General features: G+C 46.5%; 1 protein-coding gene across 1 annotated transcript in view; it reads right to left on the reverse strand.

Moving 5' to 3' along the window:
- Nucleotides 1-16,362, reverse strand: part of DCHS2 (dachsous cadherin-related 2) — a 167,105-nt gene extending 150,743 nt beyond the window's left edge. The window contains exon 1 of the mRNA XM_004685207.2: nt 14,330-16,362. Coding sequence (XP_004685264.1) covers nt 14,330-16,345 — 2,016 coding nt within the window. The 5' untranslated portion in view covers nt 16,346-16,362. The remainder of the gene's footprint in view (nt 1-14,329) is intronic.
- Nucleotides 16,363-16,806: the final 444 nt, after the last annotated feature.

Consider the following 16,806-nt stretch of genomic DNA (forward strand, 5'->3'; position numbering starts at 1 on the left):
AGCGGTGGGAAGGGGGAGAGCGCAACATTCAGTACCCAGTACAGAGTAAAGGTCTGAGGCGAGAAAGAGCACACTGTCTTCAAGAAATCTGAAGGGATCAGGAAGAGTTCCTTAGAACAAGGGCATAAAAGCAGGCGGATAGAGTAGACAGGATTTAAGCATGATGTTGCAATGAGATTGATAGTTTTAAACTTAAGTAATATAATAAGACCCAGGGTGCAGATGATTTTAAAACTACCAAAGGAAATGTCAGTTTCTAACTTAATAGAAGGGGGATGCATTTAGCAAGTGATAATTGAGGAACTGGGCTTCCACAATTTTTCTTTTACAAAGAAGAGAAACACAGCAAAATTAATTTCTACTTTCTATCTGGGTTCTTTAGACAAACATTTGAACAAGATTTGGTGAGGATGGGTTTCCCCAAATGGGTCACAAGAATGACTTGTCCTGCACATTTCAGTCAAGCCCAAGTATGGTGGGAAATACCATGAGCCAATTCATGAAGCTGATTTCTATTTCTACATTGTTATGCAGCATTATCATTGTTCAATTAAGATTAAGTTATAAATACATGAAATTATGAGCTTGGGGGAAACTACAATCTGCTTAAATGATTTGATATGTTAACATTTAGTAGTAGTAACATTAAGCCAAAACGTCAAATCTGTAAGCCATTGCAGTTATACCATGGTTATATATATGATACATGTAAATTATATATAATGTGTATCTGTATACATAGTAGATACATATATATATGTATATATATATATATCTACATTAGCTGCCATTCAAGCATAACCTGATATTCTGTAAAATTCTGTAGGCTTTGGTTTCAAAGAACTTTTACTGTTAAATTACTGAAAGACAAACGAGCAGAGTCTCAAGACCGCCTATCAAACGATATACGTATATTTGGAAACTCCTTAACAGAGAAAGGAAACAGTGAAACAGACAAATATATTTAAAAATAGAGGAAAAACTCTAGAAAGATTCCCCTATTTATAAATAATGTTAACTTTATCCTTAAACAGAAAAGTTGTAGAAAAAGAATGTAACTATACTTCACATGTTAATCATTTAATATTAAATTATTATTTAGTTATTATTAAAATTTTAGATAATTAAGAAGGTATCTTTAAAATATTATGAATTTAGCTAAGAGCAAAAGTATACTCTTCTGTGTATAAGACAAAACTAAGTATTACTATATTCCCCCCCCCCAAATCTTTCTTATAAACTATTTGAAGATTCAAGTCTTAGTCACCTTGCTTTCATTCAAATTAACAGAATAGTAGAACTATGGTTTCTGGTATTACTGAGTCTCCTACAAAAGAAGAAAACTTTTCTTGTGCAAATAACAACTATAAATTTTGAATAAACAGGAAAATAAGGCCCTAAGGGCTGGATAAAAGCTTTCATATTTCCACAAGGTGACAAAATATATGGTGGAATTGTAACTGACAATTATCATTTTTAACTTTAACTTATTCATTAGTTTTGCCTTTTACCTCAGGACAGGTATCAGTCAAGGCATGAGTCATGGAGACTAAAATACCATAGAAACACACAGTCTTACCCAGCTGAAGAACATTAAAATAAAGTTCAAAGCAATCAGACCCACTGTAGAGTAAGAGGGAAACTCCCGATAAGAGAAAGCCCTCTGAGAGAAAAAATGTCCCAAATTCTGTATATAAACACTACCCAAATCTCTGACTACTGACTACTGAACTACATGTGTGTGGGTGGCTAACTGCAAACAGCTAGTTAAGGAAAAGAATAACTAAAGTGATATTTACACTGGTACCCAAGAATCAGAGTTTGTAGTTTGAGTCCAACTAAATTAATTGCCTGCTTCAAGGAAAAATATCAACACTATTCAGCAGAATATAACAGAATCCAGAATCTCCACAACAAAATACATATACAATATTCAGAATACAATGCAAAATTATCCAACATAAAATAATTAGGGACATGTGATCAGTTTTCAAGAGAAATAGAAAACAATGAGGCCAATCCCAGATGACCTAGATATTAGAATTCACAAAGGCCTTAAAGTTTTTATCGCAGCTCTATGAGGAAAAGAAAGACACTCTTGTAATGAAAGAAAAGATGGATAATGCCAGAAAAGAAAAAAACTATAAAAGAACAAAATGAAAATTTTACAAATAAAAAAATGCAATAGCTGAAATAAATGTGTTAGATATGCTTAACAGCAGAATGAAGATGAAGAATAAGAAATCATGAGCTAGAAAAGAAAGCAATAGAAACCATCTGATCTAAAGAATAGAAAATTACTGAAAAGAAAAATGAACATAATCTCAAGATCTCAGATGAAAAGATCTAATGTATGTTGATTTGGAATCTCAGAAAGAGAGAAAACAAAGAGTGAAGCAGAAAAATATATTTAAAAATAAAGAAAAATCAACCTTTGTCCTTTAAAAAGACAGAAAAATTATCTTTATAAATTATAAACATAAATAGAACTGTGCTTCATGTTAAATTTTTTAAATACAGATAATTAAAATATTAATTATTAATTGCCAAAATACTTAGAGAGATCATAGTTAATGATGTATCATTAGATAATAAGTTAAAAAGAACTTACTAAATTCATCTTGTGATCTTAGAAGTGTGCTGTTATACACATAGAACCTACATTTTTAATGTAAGTAAACAAATTACCTATATTACTCAAATAAATTTATAAATTGTCCTTCCTTTAACCTCTCTTCTTTATGCCGAAAGAGACAATGGACGTGGAATAGGCATAAGCATGACGATTAGATACTACACAAGATTCTCATTCTTGGAAGACCACTCCAGGAAATAAAGTATCTGCCAGCTCAGAAATACTGTGTTTGTGTTTATGCATATTCTAACAGAAAAGCCTTTGTATTATTTTTAACAGCTCAGTACTTAAAATAATCTATACTTCAAAGGAAAGTAAATAATGCATAAACTTAGACTGCTTCTTTACCTCCTGACTTGGTCCTTTTATAACAGACATTCTTAAGAACTAGACAAGTCAATCTCTATGTAAACAATAACTTCCTCTCGTGTTTCCAAATGTAGAAATCAAGAGGAGTATACAATATGAAAAGTTTCTAACCAGACAACTGTTTAAAATCAAATAGTATTCAAGTCCATTTATGGTAAGGTTAGAAATAATATTTAATCTTTTCAAAACTTATCCATGACGATGGCTGTTTCTACACAGCTTAAATGGAAAAGAAATATTTCAGAATAGTTGAAGGTAAAAAGCTTTTAAAGCCTCTTGTATTGAACAGAATTTCAGATTACCTGTCAATAGTCACACTGACTAGTAATTGCTTTGAATTCTGTTTGTCCTTTTCATTTTTCTATACTTGTCAACACAGAGCTGTATAAGTCTTCCTGACTTCCCGCAGCTACCCATCTTCCCAAAGCATCAAATGGATGAGAACGACCATCATTTAAAACAGGAAACAAGTATGAGCCGAGATGAACAGTGGAAGCATATCCACTCGGTCCACTAACTCTCAAACAAGTGCTCACACATCCCTGGTCTTGGAGGAAGACCTAGAAGCTCTCCGTGGTGACTGAAACTGTGCTTTCCTAAGGCACCATTTGAGGGTCACGATCCTATTTCTAGTCTTTGAACACGAAGAGTCACTGAGAATTTTTAAAACAAAAGACTGACATACCTTCCTTTCAGTCTCACTTCCTTTCTTGGTTTAATCAATTCAAGCTACACATAACAGTAAACATTCCTGAGAGCCTCTGTGTCAGGCACTGCACTGGATGCTGGCCATCTGTCTTTTTGCCTAATCCCCACAATAACCCTATGGGGGAGTCCTATTATATACCTACTTTATGGGTGAGAAAATTGAAGCTTACAAAGGTCTGGCAACTTCCTAGGGGTCAAGCTACTAAATGAGGAAGTTGAAATTTAAACCCAGGTCTACCCAGCTCCACAGGGTAAGATTTACCCTCTTCAGTCATTCTTCCTCTGTCCAAATCAAGGACACCTGGAAATAATGAATAAAAGTCTTCCATCCTCACTAGTAAAAAGCTTCCACGCACTTCATCAGTGGGCACTCCAAGACCCACACTTTTATGGGAAAATGGTAAAACCTGAGACGAAGCTACAGCACAGGCTTTTTAGAAGGAAGTTCAAAACAGATTGGTAAGAAAGAAAGATCGAGTGTGCTACTAATGTAAACAGTGCAGGATCAGTGTGCCCAGAAGCCATGAACTGAAAGGCACCAAGATTATTTAAGCAATAATCAACATGAAACCATTTTTGTCTGTTTAGTCAAATAACCAATTAGAACTGCTTCAACTCTTTCTTCCCACATGAAAGATATCAGTGGCTTCCGCCAAGCACGGGCTGCCATGCTAAGAAACAGGCAACTATCTCACACATCAGTCCTTATACTTTAGCACATTTTTCTTCATAACTTCTTGACACTAAGAGATGCTAAAGAAGAACACTTTGCATGGAAAGTAAAGGAGGGTAATGAATTTATTCTCAAGGGGGACCAGACACTGAAGGAGACAGTGCTCCAGAGTTGCAGGATGCTTCTCAAGTGGAGAGGGCTCCACACAATGGCCTGCTAGAGACGGGCCAACAGGGAGCGGACACCAGTCACTTTACATTGCAGCCCCGAGGAAGGGAGGCTGGCAAATGGGGGCAAGAGGTCTATAGACCTAACTTATAAATGCCGCAGAGAATGGGAGAGGCATGTTATCTGCTGATGCGAAGAAACAAGAACAGCATTTAGGGGAAGCGAGGAGAAAGAGGAGAATGGAGAAGCAGCGTCAGAAAAGATGGGAGAGGTGAAATGTAGAAATGTAGACATGTGAGGTCTGCTGGGACCGAACTGCACCTATCTTGGGGGTTGAATGGCTCTGATACAAAGGAGTCTGACAACAGGAGTCCGTTTTCATGTGGACTTGATACCTGTAAGAGGCTTGATACCTGTAAAGAGCAAAGGGAACAAGATATGCTGTTTGAAGTGTAACACTGTGAGGCAGATGCTACAGTGAATACAGCAAAGTTGCCCAGCGGAATCGAGGGCCCGCAGACACACACTCACAAGAGGTCCACCCCTCACTCACAGCTAGTCCAGCAGCGAGAGGCCCATGGGGGACAGAGCGCTAAACAGACCCACTCGTAAAATATTTAAGGTATGGAAGATCGGGAATTATTTGGTGCATCTGGGCGTCCCAGCTGCACAAAGGGAACTAAAGCAAGGAGGGTGTTTTACATAAGGAGGGGGAGAAGGAACCCAAGAAAAAGTTAGATTCAAAAAGTAAATGCAAATCAAATCAAAGACTAAGAAAGCAGAAAGGCTAAAAGGCTAGAGACCAAGGTGTCAATTGAGATTTAAAAAGGTGGAGCAGTTCTGGATGATTCCAGCTTATGAAGTGGAGTCATCGCCATCCAATGATATGCCTTAGGGTGTCTCCTGCTGTGCATCTCTAGAGAGCTGTCAAGATCTCTTTTTCCTGGACTCCTGGTCACTTATTCACACTCCACATAGCAAAAGCTCAATTAACTGAGATTCTGTTACCCAAACTCTCACTCCTTGTTGTTGTTTTTTTTTTTTTTTAGGCTGAAAATAGAGCACGATTTGTTAATTCCGCCACATCTCCCCTGACACCTTCCCCAAGGGGCACCAACACCCCTTTGACAAGGCCCCAAGCCCCCCTCCTATGACACATCACTGGCCTTGCCCAAATCAGGGTCTCATCACGGCTGTGTCACCACAAGTCTTTCTCATGACCTGGTTGCCCTGAGTTCTCCTTTCTAAAATTCAAGACAAATCTCCCAAACCTTATGTGACACAAGCCAGTCACTACTCAGAAACCTGCCCACATGGTGCAGCTGCCTCCCTGCCAGAGAGCGTCTTTGTCACACACGCCTGTCCTTCATGACCTGTCTCCTCCATGTCTGTGAAACCACTTCCATTCCCTCATTACTGGAGGCACAAAGAGCACAGACAGTTATTACCACCCACACTATCCTCCTGTGGACTGTGTGATCCTAAATAGAATTGTAATTAAAATTCATGTTAGATGTGATATTAACCTGCTCTACCCACACCACAAAGCACATATTTCTTTTAAATGAAGACTATAAATCAAGAATCTAAGAAATAACCTGGCATTTGTAAAGTGGGTCTAAATATAATTTCCCCAATGCGCCATGAAAGTGTGAATTACTTCCATAGTTGCTCACGTTTAATTCATAATTTAGAAGTCTGGGGGCTCATTAGTAGAAGTCTGATGTTTAGTGGTTAATAAAATTAATTTGTTGTCAGGCTTCAATCCCTAGAGACAGGAAATCTTACTGAAAACAACTTTCAGGAATCCATGCTAAGTGCCTCTCTTTTGGGGGTAACCATCCCTCGAAAGGAGGCAGAAATCTTTGTTTCCAAAAAACATGCACTTAGCACAGAAGGCATCCAGGACAGGTTGGAAATAAAAACGTAAATTACAATAGACTTCTAGGGAGCCCTGATGGACTGGATGAAGAACCTTTCTCATCTCCAAGGTCCCTTAATTCTTGCCACACCAGCCCCTTCTACCACATAGTGTGGAGGACCTTAAATCCTTACAATAATGTGTTGTTAGTCGATTACAGTGTATGACGGTTGACTGCACGTGTTGACCGTGTTGACTGACTGTGCCACACACAGGATGCTAGAGAGCTGCCTAGTCAGATATTCTGCCTGGGCATGTCTGCGAGGGCTTCCTGGAAGAGGTTAACAACTGACTGGGTGGCCAGTAAAGCAAATTGCCCTTCCTAACATGCATGGCACAACGACCGATGCCTCCAACCCACAGAGTGCCTCTAGAGAGCCAAAGGAAGAGAGCGGTGAAACACTCTCATCCTGGCTACCTCAGCTGGGCCTTCAGTCTTCTCCTGCCCTATTAAAGACTCGCATGATGAGTTCTCCTGATTCCCAGGCCTTCAGACTCAGAGTGAATAATTCCACCACTGGTTTTCTAGGTCTTAGGCTTGTTGATGGCAGATGATGGGATTTCTTAGACTCTGTAATCACATGAGGCAGTTCCTCACAATAAGTGATAGAGATGCATCCATACACCCAGGAGAGAGAGAGAGAGAGGGAGGGAGGGAAAGAAAAGTGATAAAGGGGGAAGAAAGGAGGATTCTTCTTCTTCTATTTCTCTGGACAACCCTGGTTAATACACATTTTGTGGATGAGCTATGAACAGAAAAATGAAGAGAGATGGGACATGATGGAGTGAGAATTGGAACCCAAGTATTTAGACCCCAAGTTCAGTGCTGCCTTCTTCCAGACTGTCTCAGTAAAAGATCTCATAGAGTAATGTCTGGTAATCAGAATAAAAGACATTAAGATGCTCCATCAAACGGTCACGCCCCACACGCCCAAGGTCAAGCCCCATGGACTCCTGTGGATGAGATCTCTCCGGTCACCGCTCACATCATACCATCCAGTTTCTCTCCAACCCTTACAGTGCTTTAGAAGGAGGTGGGGTGGGGGCAACGATCACTTTGGAGAGATCCTCTGAAAGTTCCTTAAGACAGGTAGGATTCTGTAAGCCCATAAGGAGATGTTACAAGAATCCAAAGTAAAACAGATTTTTGCTTTCATTGCCAAAAACATACACATCTAATTAACAATGTAGTACACGGTTTAAATTTATTTATGCTCCTTATTCCATCTTTTCAGGCAAGGGAAACTTTATTTGAAATGTCAATTTTAATTAGTCCTCAACTTTTGCTAGACCAGGCAAATTTCTTCATCATCATCTTGTAGAAATCTTATTTACTAACGTTCAGTAATATATTATGTGCATTAAGCACTTACTCTGTGAGTCAATCATTGCTCTAAGCATATATGTATTAATTCATTACCCACTCAAAGCTCTTTCTGGCTGACATTGTAGTTACTCATATTTTTGAGAGGAAGAAAGTGTGGCATGGTCCCCAAGATCACACAGCTACAAAGTGGTGGAGCTGAGACTCAAACCCAAGCACTCTAGCCCACAATCTGTTTATATTTCCCTTCATCAAACACAACCTAAGTGTACCTTCAAAGGTATGAACACTCTACCATATAATAATGTCCTTCATCTTTAACTCTAGAACCAAGAATTAGATAAAGCACAAGGAAGTTCTATTGTAACTGGAGATATATCCCAGGGACTCTAAATTACATCACCTCTACTACATATCCAAGTAGATTATCTGATCAAATCTCCAAGCAAAAAAAGAAAAAAGGAAGTAAAAGTAGCTCCTTGTTGAGTGTGGGGAGGAAGAAGCATGGAGAGAGGAAAAGTCAAAGTGAAGTGTGAGAAACTACAGTTAATCTTGGGTGCTTAATCACAGCATTAAAGCAATGCCAGAGGCAGGTATCACATGCGCCAGTAACTGAGACACACAGCCAGCAGGAGAGGGGTGATCAGAGAAGGTGAGTGGGCAGGTGAGATGAGAGGGGGGAGATTATCCTGAGACAGGTGCACATCACCGCTGTGAAAATCTTACATGCTTTCAGCGTGTGTCCAGGTAGGGCCAGCCCATTCTGAGGAGCTAGCAAAGACAGGCAGACACAGGTAATACAATTTCATGCCTATCACATCCAGTGCACATTATGACATAGACGGGTACAGAAAACGCTAAGAATACATTATTACTAAAGTAGGGAGGACAAAATGATACAGGGTTAGCCAACATACTTCAGACCATAAAATGCCAAAGGATCAATGATAGTATATGAGGAAGTAGACTGGATGATAAATTAATATATATACAAATAAAATGTGACTAGATCTCTTTTCTTCACTCTGTCACTCTTCAACAATAATTCAGCAAAATTATTACTCTAGTATATGAGATTATATATACAGTCAACAATAATTCAGCAATAATTCAGCAAAATTATTATTCTAGTATATGAGATTATATATACAGTCAACAATAATTCAGCAATAATTCAGCAAAATTATTATTCTAGTATATGAGATTATATATACAGTCAACAATAATTCAGCAATAATTCAGCAAAATTATTATTCTAGTATATGAGATTATATATACAGAGACTGGAGACACTCAGAATCGCAGGGGACTCAAACACCATTAGATCACAACCTCTTCATGTGCTCAAGGAGGAGGAACATTCTCCTCACCCTCCTGGGTCTCCTTAGGCTGATCCATCAATCAAATTAACATCATAAAGATTAACACAGAAAGAAAAAAAAAATCTAACGGCGTACATATGGAGGATCAACATAGATATGGTCTCCAGGGTCCATGGGGCAAAATGAGGGGATATATATTCAGCTGAGGGGTTGGAGGGGTGGGATCTTATATGACGTGAAGCTAGTTCGGGGTGATGGCACTGATGTTTATGTGTCCCGGCAGTTAAGGGGGTGGTAACCGGTCCTTGTGAGACCGCAGGTCTGGGCTGAGCTCCATCCAAGTGATGCATGTGTCTGAGTGACAGGTCCTGGGGAGGCCTGTTCTGAACAAGTCGGGCTGCTCCTTTCGTACTCATGACCCCTTGTTTTACTCATTACTTTAGCAGCATCCAAACACAACCAGGAAGGGCAGGCAGGATAAGACACAGCCAGTGGGAGGGGCAGTATTTGAGCGGCCTCCAATCTCTGCACTTGGAAGAGGAGGGAAGTGAAAAAAGAAGCAATGCTGGACCGAACTAGCATAAAGCCAGTGGGTACAAAGGAAGGGATGAGCGCCAGAAAGCCTGAAGGCCTTTGGTCAAGGCAAGTGACAGCAAGGTTTTAGGTTTCCTGAGCCCGCTTCAAGTCTCTTACTTCCAACACTGGCATGAAGAGAGCTTCCTGGAGAAAAGCCCCTCATATTCCTAAGAAAAGCCCTCACCTCAGCCTGCCCGGCTGAGGTCTGCTGACATCGGCCGCCACACGGCACTCAGGCCTGAAGAGAGAGCGGTTGGGCCGGGACACTTTGACTGACACCAGTGACTAATCCTTCCTGAAACCACACCAGCAACTACTGGGCCTGTGGGGGTTCTCCAGCTTCACCTCCACAACGCAGAGCAAGGTTAACACATTTTGGAAGACTTCACTAAAGGCTAAGGGGGTTCATAAAAAGAAATAATTCCCCCAAGATAAAATGAATTCTGAAACAAGATACAGGTCGGTCCTTTCCCACGCACGGCACACAGCAGATGTCAGGCTTTCCTCTCTTTGGGTCTGCCCAGATGGCACACCCCACCTTTAATGTCCGCAGCCCGGCACCCCTCCCAGGCAGGCGCCTCAGAGTCACACGCTGAGAGCAGCAAGCACGGCCAGGTGCTCGTCCCCGTTTGGAATCTGCTTTCCACCCACTGCTGGGTCCGAGACATGACTGCACCTCAGCGGTGCAGCTGCCGTGAGCCCAACCAACAGTGAATCGAATCCACACTCACAGACACCCCCAGATGCAGACACGCGTGTGGGAAGACACGCCGACACACACAGGGAGGTTTCCAAAAGGAGCATGTTCGTGTAAGTCGGGAAGACAGTGAACGTGGTAGAAGGGACAGGACTTGGATGCAGGAATCACTGAGGTGCCAAAAATACATCCGGGGGAGACCCCCACCAGGGAGAGGATGTTCACCAGAGCCCCCCTACCCCCAGGAGGCTGCCCTGGAGATGTTGATGTTGGCCTTCTTGGAATCTAAGAAGGAAGTCTGGGGGGGAGGGGGGGCAAGAGCTGGGGGTCTCTCGCACACTGCGCGGGGTGGCACAAGAAGAAGGAGGACCTGCCAAGAAATAAAATAGCTGTGAGACAAATGGAGGTGAGGAAGAGGCTCTCAGAAAGAAGTCGTGGGCAAGAGTCCAAAATGCGTTAGAGAGAAGAGGGTGTGATGGCTAAGAAAGCCCAGGGGGGTTGAAGTGAAAGAGCACAGCTGCCCTGAGGCAGGATTTATTTAGTAGAGGGCTGGGGAAGGTCAGAACTGGGCCTCCGGACCAGAGATGGGTGGGCAGGCAGGGCAGGTGGCCCCCTCCAGGGGAGAGTCCGGTGGGAGGGGACAGCAGGAGACCCTGGGTGAGCAAGGGGCCGACCCTGCCCCTGTTGTCACCACTGCGTTCCCCCACCAAGGCCAGTTCCTGCAGGGAACAGGGGCTCACGGGAAAGGCAGTGCTCACTGCCTGTGTTTGTTCCATTAAATAAATAAAGAGAGCCTGAGCAAGCAGGGCTGGGGACCTGCGGGGAGGAGGAGCCCCCTGTTGAGGCAAGGGTGTCACTCACAGAGTGCTGTCTCTCGAGCCCTTACCCAGCAAAGGCAGCCTCGTCACTGCGGGGCTGGGGTTGCTGGGTGAAGGCCTGGCCTAGAGGTTAAATTAGCCCTTTTGACTGTTTTGGGAAAAGAGATTATTGCAAGCCAAACATTAGAAGCTGGTGGGCAGCCTGAGTGTCTGCAGAGACAAACCCCTCTCGGCCTTGGCCATGAAGCCGTACCAACAGGCGGCTCAGAGGGCTCCTGAGAGCTGGTTTTTAAGACGGGCTCTCCGTTTGGGGGCACAGGGACGAAGGTGTACAAATCCAGGTGAGCACCCACAAGGTTGGAAAAACCCAGTAAGGGCCGGAGGGCACTGAGCTCAGGCAGTTACTGACTGCTATATTCTGTGTTCGCTCCCTCTGTCCTGCCCCACAGTAAAGACTTCGGAACTGTTTTTGTAACCTGGCTCCTTACTCCAGGGATATGTTGCTTCCAGTAGCTGTTTCATGCTGTTCAATTTATGTTATCTACTATAGATAGTTAAAATAAATCATTTTAACGCTTCTTTCCCAATTCAGATTCCTGTTTCATCTTTCTCTTGCCTAGCTGCGCTAACTAGCACTTCCAAAGCTACGTTGAAAGTGGTGAGCATGGATGCCCTTGTCTTGCACCAGATCTTAGAGGAAAAGCTTCCCATTCCTCACCAATGAGGATGATGCCAGCTGTGAGTTCGTCATCTATGGTGTTTGTTAAGTTTATATTGCTTCTGCCCCCATTTTGGAGGGAGTTTATCAAAATATTTTCATATGCTTTTTCTACAAATACTGGTATGTATAATCATATGATTCTGGAAAGTTCCAATGGGGTGTAAGAATGTAAAAGGGTTCAGCCACACAATGGTGGCAGCAAAAGACCACACTGATGAGGGACACGGTGTAACCAGCCAAACACGTTAAAGCTTTAAGGTTGGTTTCATGAGATGGCAAGAAATCCCTTTGGAGGGGATCTAGGAAAGAACTTTGGTACTTTTTCCCCGATGCTCATTTTGTTTTTGTTTGAATCTGATGAAGGAGAGTTGAACAGATATGAGATTTAAGGGGGAGAACCTGGCAGGGAACACAGACAGAAGGCAAAGTTATAAAATGTTGACATAATGCAGTCAAAGCCTTGAAGAAAGGCGAGGCCGTGAGATCCATGGCTAGAGGACAGACCAGCTTTACAGCACCGTATATAGACTTAGAAAGTGCAGTGGTAGGAGAAGGCTAGAAAATACTCCTGTATGGCAGGCCTAGAAGGCAAGAGACAGACAGGCTAGGGAACAGAACAAGGTCCCAGGAGCGACCAGAAGATACGAGGATTCCTGCTGTCGTGAGAGGCTAGATGGCTGGAATTTGCAGAAATCCTAATCAGCATGACTTAATTCTAGCTGCAGCAGGCCTTGGCAACTTGGAAAGGCTTTCTGCCTTTGGAGATGCAGTTCTGTGCTTCAGCCAAGTTTAGTCCATTATAATGGAGTCACCACGTACTGATTCATAATGAAGGGATAAACTCGCACCTCTGGCAGACCCTCTCATTAGACATTAGAAACAACACTAAAGTCAGGTTCTAATTAAAAGAAGCACAATTAATCCACCCTGGTTTTTTTCCTTCAAACTGAGCCAAACTGAACTATTTCCTACCAAGACTGGGGTCTTCCAGGTGGAAGGAATTTCAGCAATCATCAAGTTCAACCTCTCGTGATTTCTTTTTTAGGCATCAATGGCATAGTCTACCTGCATTCACTAGCTCCCATGGGCTGCACAAGCCTCAGTCTTCCATTCAGGACACCTGGGGCCATGGAGCTGAGCTCTGGCTAATGGGAAGTTGGCGAGCATGAGCTGGGACACTCCCAAGCCTGGGCCCTCTCAAAGAAGGAGGACTAGTCAACCTGCATCACATGAGCCTCTACAGGAGAGGCAGCCTTCCTGTCATACAGGCATTATGGCTTTGTTGGTTTCAGCTGCAAACATTAATCGACCTTCAAGCCTTCTCTTATTGACCTAGTAACTCAAAGCGTTGCCCATTATGCTAGAGGAGATGATGATTACTCCTGCTCACAGATTCAAAGGATGAAAAAGACAGAAGCAGTCTTGAAACTCGGTTCTGCAATATGGAGTACCTTACTTGTCTAACGGTTACTATTTGAAATGTGATCTATATGAACTAAAGCCTCACCCCAATAAGAGCCAGGAAAGGGGCACACGAGGACTTAAGACACCCCAAATAGAGAGCCACATAAAGTTTTAGAGCTTCACCCATCCATCTGTATGATGTAGCTCTCTATTCATTTCCTTAAGCTACTCTGGCATAAATAAAACTGCCCTGGAAATCCACTTTGCCATCGCATTTCAGATTGCAGGAAATCGGAAGCAACAGTAGAAAGGTGCTAGAAAGGCTCCAAACACAATGTTCTGAGAGTGAAGGAGACGTGGAGACTCTACAAGGCAAGGCGGAGAAGAAAGCATCCTTTTTAGAGGGTGACTGCTCCTCTGAGTCAGGAGGGCACTGTTGGGGAGCTCAGCCCGAAACTAATAAAAGTGACTGGATGTCCTCAACCAGCCTTCCTCCTTCTCAAGAAGGTAGGCAAGTAGGTAAGCCTCTGGACATGGTTACTCAATATACTCCACTGTGTCCGGGCACATACTTGCTTATTTGGAAAACTCATTTGTGAGGGCCACCTCATTTTCCTGGGATGCCACTGGGGCCATCTTTGCTATGATGCCCACTGATGATGCTCAGACTATTTATTTACATGGTGTTTGACAAAGATTAGTGGTTCCCCCCAAGTCGACCAGGTGTACACCTACCCAGCACAAACGACATTCAGCCAGCACCAAAGCCCAAATCCAAAACAAACACCATGAGGAGAAAGGACCTTAGACATCATGGGGACCAAGCCTGGGGCAGCAGTCAGGTGACCTGAGAGCGCCCATTCTCCTTGTCCTGCTGGAGGAACCAGAGCGCCCCTCTTCAGAAGCCAATGTGTGATCCTCCCCATCACAACTGCCCTTCCCTGGTCAGAGCCACAACCTCATCTTCCCACCCCACTGGCCAGGTGCACTCACCTGCAGGAAACAGTGGCCCACGGGAGCATGCTCCACCAGGCTAGCGTTGTACACCTGTCTCAGGAAGATGGGCTCGTTGTCATTCACGTCATCCACGGTGATGCTCACCAAGCAGGTGGCGGACAGGGGGGGCTCTCCAAGATCTTGGGCCACTACTCTCAGCTCCACTGCCTCCTGGACTTCCCGGTCCAGCCTCCGGGAGGTGCTGATGACACCACTTTCAGGATCCATGGCGAATGAAGGTTCACACTGCGCCAAGGGCCCCGAGTCCCCTGGCTGGCACCCACCGTGGAGGTACACCAGGGAGTAGCGCACACGGGAGTGGTTGGTGCCAGCCTCGTCGGCATCAAAGGCGCTGACCCACACCACCGGGGTGCCAGGGACCGCAGCCTCGGACACGGAGGCCCTGTAATGCTCCTGGCTGAACACAGGCAGCTGGTCGTTGAGGTCGGCCACTCTGAGCAGCAAGGTCTCCTCCGTACTCAGCGGCGGGGAACCCGCATCCGTGGCCACCAGTCGCAAAGCGTACAGGTCGCGGCTCTCCCTGTCCAGCGGCCCCTCGACGCAAAGGAAAAAGACTCCGGGAGAGCCTCCAGGTCGCAAGGCAAAGGCTCCCTCCCCGCCGTCCAGCGACACGGAGATGCTTCCGCCTCCCATGCCCAAACCAAGTTCTCCCGAGGCCTCCTCGCGCCCATCCGGGCCGCCGTCCGCGTCGGACACCGAGACTCGAGCCACGTAGTCTCCGGGTCCGGCGCCCTCCGACACGCGGGCAGCGCCTCCCTCGGTGAGGAAGAGCAGGTGAATGGCGGGCGGGTTATCATTCACGTCCAGCACGGCGATGGACACGCGCACCGTGGCCACCTCGGGCTCCGCACCTGCGTCGCGGGCCTCCACCACCAGCTGGTGCCAGGCTTGCGCCTCGCGATCCAGCGGCCGCTGCACGCTCACCACGCCGCTCAGCTCCTCCACGGCGAAGTAGGCCGCGCTGCCCGGGGTCCCGCCGCCGCCGCCACCCGGTCCTGGCGCCTGGCGGGCGCGGAGGCTGTAGCGCACTTGGCCATTGGGCCCCAGGTCCGGGTCGGTGGCGCGCACGCGACAGACCAGGGCGCCCGGCGGAGCGTCCTCGCGCACGGCGGCGCGGTACTCGCTCTGCTCAAAGACCGGCGGGTTGTCGTTCTCGTCCAGCACGCGCAGCTCCACGCGCAGGTGGCCCGTGCGCCGCGGGCGGCCGCCGTCCCACGCCTCGATCTGCAGCTCGTGCGTCGCCGCCAACTCCCGGTCCAAGCGCCGCAGCAGCACCAGGTCAAGGGGCTCCAGGGGCGACGAGGACCCCCGCGTCCCGTAGCGCAACTGGAAGAATGGCCCCGCGGGGTCCTCGGGAAGGCCGGGCGGCTGGAGCAGCGTGTAGCCCTGCGTGCTGAACTGCCCGGCGTCGGGGTCTCGGGCACCTGGCAGGCGCAAGGCGGTACCTGGCGGGCTGAGCTCTGAGACGTCCAGTCGCAGGGAGTCGCGGGGAAAGCGCGGCGAGTGGTCGTTCACGTCGTTGACGCGGATCTCCACCTGCACCACCGCGCCCAGCAGCGTGGCGGCCACGAAGCCGTAGCGGTCCCGCCGCTCGCGGTCCAGGAGCCGGGCGGTGCGGATGATGCCGGTGTCCGGGTGCACGTGGAAGTCGTCCAGCAGCGGGGAGTCATCGGAATCCTCGGACAGAAAGAAGCCGCCTCCCTCCTGCTGCTGCGCGGCCGGCAGCCCGGCGCGAATGTCGCCCACGAGCGTGTCCGGAGGCAGTCCCTCGTCCACCGCCAGGCTGAGGTTGAACACCTGGGCAGAGGAACCCGAGGCCGCCCACAGCCACGCGTGCACTAAGAGCGCGAGCAGCCGGCGCTGCGCCCTGGCGCCGCCGCCACCGGGCCGCCCGCCGGGTGACCGTGCCCTCGCCCGCAAGGGAGGGCGCTGCCCCGCGGGAGTCCCCAGCTGCTGACTCCCGTCGCCCATCCTCTGCCCAGACGGGCTCATGTCTCCCCCAGCTCCTCAGGAAGGCTCCCGGGTAGCTGCCAGGTCGCGAAGGGATGACAGCAGATCCAGGAGTCTCTTCGGTGTCGGAGCCAAAGAAGAAAAGACTTTGTTTGGCAAACAAGCCAACAGACCGAGGAGTTCCCGGGGTTACATCTGCAACTGGTGAAAGCGCCCTCCGCCTGGAGCTCCTGCAGTCAGGGAAGCTCTGGCAGCCTCGGCCGCCGCAGCCACCTCTTCAGCCCCGGATTTCTCTAACGGGGCTCATCTCTTTTTCTCTCTCCGTTTATTCCTTTACATCTGTTCCTTGTTCTGCTCGGCTGGCTGTTTCCCCCCTGGTAAAGTCAGGTGCATTATTTCTTTTGCCAAAAAGGATGAAATTATTTCAAGCGCGCGCACACCCGGAGAGGGTGGGGGTCGGGCCGGGAAGGGGGTGGAGTAAGGGCGGGAGGCGGAGAGTGCGG

Source organism: Condylura cristata, unplaced genomic scaffold, assembly GCF_000260355.1.
Source record: "Condylura cristata isolate star-nosed mole 26May11 unplaced genomic scaffold, ConCri1.0 scaffold00018, whole genome shotgun sequence".
NCBI classification, from domain to species: Eukaryota; Metazoa; Chordata; class Mammalia; order Eulipotyphla; family Talpidae; genus Condylura; species Condylura cristata.